Source organism: Petromyzon marinus, chromosome 50, assembly GCF_048934315.1.
Source record: "Petromyzon marinus isolate PM22_M1 ecotype Great Lakes invasive population chromosome 50, UKy_Petmar_22M1.pri1.0, whole genome shotgun sequence".
NCBI lineage: Eukaryota > Metazoa > Chordata > Hyperoartia > Petromyzontiformes > Petromyzontidae > Petromyzon > Petromyzon marinus.
Genome location: NC_133716.1, coordinates 10,993,051 through 10,999,050, shown reverse-complemented (window position 1 = coordinate 10,999,050; position 6,000 = coordinate 10,993,051). Strand labels below are relative to the sequence as shown.

Here is a 6,000-nt window from a genome sequence, read left to right as displayed (position 1 = left end):
CCCACCTGTTTAAAAAGGCTTTCTCTCTGTAGTTCTCTAGCTTATTCTAGATTTGAAGCTTTCGTGACTGCAAGGATCCATACTCTTTGGTTCTATTAGCTTATTTCTTTAGTCTTTCTCTCACCGGTTACTTCTCACTTATATTTTTTCATTTATATGCATGACACTCTGAGATTCATTATTTCAGGGTGCCTTATACATCTAAATAATGTTTACTTGATGCTGGTCAGTGTGGGTTGGGGAAGGGGATACCTCGAACCTGTTCAGATCACTTGGCACCGGTGTTAGCCATGGCCGGGAATCGAACTCACGTTACGGGTTCATCGTGCCAAGTAAAAAATAGATGCGCCACAGTTCCACCCCAAACGTTAATATGATGCCCCTAGTTTGCGATTGTTATTTGATGAAGTTTTATTTACAGTATTTTAAAAAGGAAACGTGCCACATGAGGCATACCACTTCCTGCAAACGCTAGTTATCTATGATATATATTTGTCATACACCCACCTCCACCCAACACAACCAATTCGTTATCCATCGCTGCAATCATATTGACCACACTGATCAGGCACTACTGTACTGTATAGAGAAATGTTTTCAATTGGACAAGACTGTGGTTTTACATTTGAAAACAAAACGAGCCTTATTGATTGCTTGCGTTATTTTGGATACCGTTAAGCGTGTGTGTCTACGTGTGGTTATCCGCTAAAGGTATTCGAAAGTCCTGCAAGCTAAACGGTTCACCATCTCTGGCTTATATGAAAAGCCCGGTCGTAATGGGTGAAGCAGTGTGTTGGGCTTTCGTGGGTTATGCAATCCGACCACGTGTAAGATGAGGAAGAGAGGGGGCGGAGGAAACGCTGATGGTCGCTGGGTTGTGTTCGTGGTTGGAGATGCATTGCATCTGTGCGGTGGTTGTGTGGAGCAGTGAGCTACCTACCCCAGCTGCACACCAATTTCCATCCCCTGCCACGGCTAACAGTAGTGGCTGCGATCTGAACCGGCCCCCTGGACCACTCCCAGAGGTCGACCCAGCCTTCAGTGAGCAGTAAACTTGGTTGCGGTCTGTATAAACATGAGCACCGGACGTGGCTCAGGCCACACCATCTCACTTTGGGGTTTTTTGTCTGCTCCCACCTGAACAGGTGCAACACTTTTGTCAAGTACTCCCACCACTTGTCCCGGCGGTCTGTGGAGGCTACCTTGCCGGGGAGTGGGGCATTTATCTTTGGTGTGTGGAGGGTGGGGGCTTTTCTAAGCTCACGCCGGTCACAGCCGATATAAACCGGGCTGCGTGTGCGGGTTAAGACTCATTAAAGCTTCCGCTGTGCCCCTACCGTGTGGTCTTTCTACGTCGTCATCATCGATATTAACACCGCGTTTGTATTGCTTTGTCAGCATTGTATAGCTGCTGCTGATGATAATGATGACATAGCAGCAGCAGCAGCGTTAGCGACAGCCGGGGCTTTAAAAAAAAAAAACCCGCTAGATATTTTTTTCAACCGAGCCGCTTGCGATAGCTAGCGATGGGCCATGTGTAAAAAAAAAAACGAAACCTTAACGCGGAAACATACAAACCCGCCGACACTGTAAGCGCTGTTACATTTCGCCGTTCGCGAGACGAGTCCCCCGAGGGGCGAGGTTTGAGTCGTGGCGATGGTTTGTTTGGTGTGACGTTGACGTCTAATAGACGCGCGGCGCAGCGGGTGTTTTAACCGCTGGCCACCGCGACACGCACGCACGCTGCTGCTGCAGTTGCAGTTGCCGCTGCGCGCATGCATAATGCGGTAGTGGCACGCGATGCACGGTGAATAGCGAGCGACGCTTTGGCGCACGAAAGGGTGGAAATCTTAATATCCTTGCGTGACGGGCATGAACCTCGGGGGTTTCTCAATCGGTTCCGAATGATCTCCGTTCGACTAATCATTGCATCACCACCCATAGACGTCTAAAAAAAAACAGCGTTGCTCTCGGTATGCCTTAATTGGGGAGGGGGGACAGAAGCTGACGCTCGCCCGCCAATTAAGCGAACCAAGAGACAACTCGGAACATGGACGAGACGACGAACGTCTCAAAGGTTCGTGGAGATTCTGGTGGCGGCGGCGGCGCTGATGGTGGTGGCGGTGGAGTCGAACCCGGGGTCCCCTCTGCGGCTGGTGGGACGAGTGACCCCCCGTGCGGCCCCTCGCAAGCACCCACCCTGGCGAGACCACCTCCGGCCGGTGGGTCGGGAGCTGACCGGCCAGGGGGGGGGCCTTCGGTCGACGTTCCGGGAGCCGACCCTGCTCCTCCAAGCGCACATTCGGCCAGCGTCTCGGACGGTGGCCTCTCAAGGACACCCCCGCCGGCCGGTGTCCCCGTGCCCGACCGGGCGAGAGGATCGTCGGTGGACGACGTCTCGGGAGGGGGCCTCTCGGCAGAACATTCGGCCCGTGGCCCGGCGTCCGAGCTCCCGGGAGGACGTTCGTGCGGTGTCCCAGGAGGAGGCCACCCGCCCCAAGGCTGGGCAGAGTCGTCCTCGCCGGAGGTGGAGGTCGACTCCGCCGGTGACATGGGACGCTTCGCGAGGCTGTTTTCGCGTCTGGACGCGGACGGCAACGGGAAGGTGGACATCGACGAGCTCCGTGCCGGACTGCGGCTCGCTGGGTCCGGGCAACTCATGGAGGGAGTTGACGAGGTGGGTTCGTGATGGGTCGGTGACGTTTTAGAGGTTCCTTGGGGGCCCAAGCATACACTGCACCGTTATGAGGCCCCTGCGACTTGACGTATGATAAGTAGGCGTGTCGGTTTACACGTGGTGGAGGCTTTCGCGGCCAATATTGTTCACAGTAAAGGTGCGTAAGTGTAAATGTGTCGTAACCCTCCATCACCCGACACAGCCAATCAGATTTGTCACGTAAACAAAACGCGCCAATTAGCTACTACTTCAGCCCACCGGTGTGTTGGAGAGTAAATCCACAACGTTTCTAATTTTGAGTTCGACGTTTCGCTTGTAATTACATCCGGCATCATCAGCATACACTGACTCATTTGCCCTCCAGACCCAACATCCAGCAGCAGTCGCATTTGTTCAAGCACCCAAATTCAGGACTGGTTTCGCCGAAACGGGTCTCATCAGCAGTCTTATTCGCATGTTAAAGAAATGCAGCACGCGGTCCTTTCCAGCTGTTCGTGGCCACGGCACTCGCATTTAAATGATGGGTCCGCTTATTCAAGGCAAAATAAAAGTAATCTTGCGTTCCAACTCCAGTTGTTGTGGAGCTAATGGTTCAATTGTCACAGCTAGGGAACCTGCGACCCGCGGAGGCGTATGCAGGCAGCGACTTCGGTTCATGGGTCACTTGAGGTCTCCAACTTAGAAACTATATTTAACCGTCGCTGCAAGAATTGTGGCCTGAGTGTTTTTTTACTTCTGTGTGTATGTTGATCTTCTTTCGCACCGTACGTAGCCAATCGTGCTATTCGGTGGTGCGGGAGAAGGACACCAAACTATGGGTCTCTGTATGAGTCTATGGGTCTATGTGTGAGTCTATGGTTCTCTGAATTAGTCTATGGTACTCTGTGTGAATCTATGGATCTATGTGTGAGTCTATGGGTCTATGTGTGAGTCTATGGGTCTCTGTGTGAGTCTATGGGTCTCTGTATGAGTCTATGGGTCTATGTGTGAGTCTATGGTTCTCTGTATGAGTCTATGGTACTCTGTGTGAATCTATGGGTCTCTGTATGAGTCTATGGTTCTCTGTGTGAATCTATGGGTCTCTGTATGAGTCTATGGTTCTCTGTGTGAATCTATGGGTCTCTGTATGAGTCTATGGTTCTCTGTGTGAATCTATGGGTCTCTGTATGAGTCTATGGTTCTCTGTGTGAAACTATGGGTATCTGTATGAGTCTATGGTTCTCTGTGTAAATCTATGGGTCTCTGTATGAGTCTATGGTACTCTGTGTGAAACTATGGGTCTCTGTATGAGTCTATGGTTCTCTGTGTAAATCTATGGGTCTCTGTATGAGTCTATGGTACTCTGTGTGAAACCATGGGTCTCTGTATGAGTCTATGGTTCTCTGTGTGAATCTATGGGTCTCTGTATGAGTCTATGGTTTTCTGTGCGAGTATGTATGTATGTTGAACTTCTTCCGTACTGTACATAGCCACCCATGCTAATCGGTGTTGCGGGGGAAGGACAACAATCTGAAATGAGTTTTTTTTAATCTAGATGATTTAAAAGTGCATAACTCCAGTAGATTCCTAATATCGGAAGGAAGAGCGTTCCAGACGGTCCCAGGAGCGCGTCTGAAAGTGTGCGATGCGGCGACCGTCTTTGTTCGACGGTGAGCCACAGGCCGCTGTGAGGATGACTGAAGTCCGCGTGATGGTGGTTTATGTTTATTGACGAGATCGCCGAGGTATCGTGGTTCATTTGTGGCAAGCACTTGTGTGTAATGAGTGCGTTTACGTGTTCGGCCGAGGTTGGTGGCTTGAAGCAGTATACCTCACGGTGCATATCTGATATTCATCCCCAGCGAATGATCAAAGGGGTCGCCGGTATTATGACAATGTGGCCAGTGATGCGCTGTGCCCATGGTTTAAGAATGGTGGCCGCAAACGCACCGTGGGCTATTTAAAGCGTAGGAGATAGAAGCTGCACTAACCGGGTACAATGTTTTTTGACCTGGCATCTACACCGTGTTTCTAATTTTCTTGCGCTTAGTCACTTGTGTCACAACAGGGGCCTGTTCATACTAGATTGACACACGCACCTTGTTATTGTGTTTGCCTCGTTACTGGCTAACGCTAAGGTGTGTGCGAATGTGTGGCCCGCCAGATCATTTGAAAGTCCTACATCCGGACCTCCGTAAGGCAAAGCGTTCTAATTCCTGGATTAAGTGATACCTGACCAATCATGAGAACTTTTAGTCACTGTGTCAGGGCTCTGACCTCGCTAAAGTACCGTGAAATTATTAGCTGGTGTTTCAGGACTTAAAAATGCGAGGACATTCATCCATTAACTATACGTTGAGAATCTGTCTGTCTGTGGCCAAATCACCATACATTTTGTGCCATCTCAGAAGCTGTGGGGCTAGGCCTGCTTCGTACTGTATTTGGATGGTAGAATACGTGGATTCTTATTCAGTGGCTGAATAATTGCTTATTTCGAAAGCAAAAAAAGCTCGGTGTTTTTTTTCTTCTATTGAGTAAAGTCAATACCATGGCGTGGATTGCATGGAATTAAAGTTCCATTCCTGACCAAAGTTTAATTATAAGGGTTGGTCGGAAAAAAATGTTGAGCACTGGATATTCAAAGTACGTACTGTACCCCCAGGCTAACCCCGCTTTAATATATTCATTGATATGGTTATTGCTGCATCCGTGCAATTGTAGTGCTGTCGTTAATAATTGCAGATCTCGGTAGCTAAGCCAGGTTTGAGCCTGGTTAGCTGCTTGCATGGGTGACAGCCATGTGCAGTACTCACAGGTTATCATAGGGATTTCGGTTTTTATATATCAGGCAGCAGAGCAACCTATTGTACTGTACTTATCCCATACCTATGCTCTCTATCTTCAACCCGAACTGAACAGTGTGCTGAAGAATTGTCAAGGAACCCCTACAACCCACCGACTATTTCCAACTATTTTACTATTTTAATTTTACCAGGTAAAGCTCACTGAGCTATATGGCTCCTTTTTCAGAAAGCGACCTGGCCACAAATGATAGCTCAACGAAGTGGCTTATCATGTGGACATTTATAGCAACCAAATGCTCTAAACGCATGTTTCTAAATGTGGAGGGAAAAACTGGAGGACCCGGATAAAAATCCACGCGACCATGGGGAGAACATGCAAACTCCAAATATACAGCAGGCGTCATGGTCAGGATCGAACCCACGACCTCCTGTATATTAGACGAGGTAGTTAACAGCTTGCCACAGCGGCTTCCCCACTTGAAGCGGGGAAGACCTCATGCAACAGTGGATTGCGTAGTTAATGATTAGCACGCAAAAATG

The 6,000-nt window shown here is 49.4% G+C and overlaps 1 protein-coding gene across 1 annotated transcript in view; it reads left to right on the top strand.

Moving 5' to 3' along the window:
- The first annotated feature begins 1,253 nt into the window (after window positions 1–1,253).
- Window positions 1,254–6,000, top strand: part of LOC116953114 (mitochondrial adenyl nucleotide antiporter SLC25A25-like) — a 57,789-nt gene continuing 53,042 nt past the window's right edge. The window contains exon 1 of the mRNA XM_032972961.2: window positions 1,254–2,677. Coding sequence (XP_032828852.1) covers window positions 2,051–2,677 — 627 coding nt within the window. The 5' untranslated portion in view covers window positions 1,254–2,050. The remainder of the gene's footprint in view (window positions 2,678–6,000) is intronic.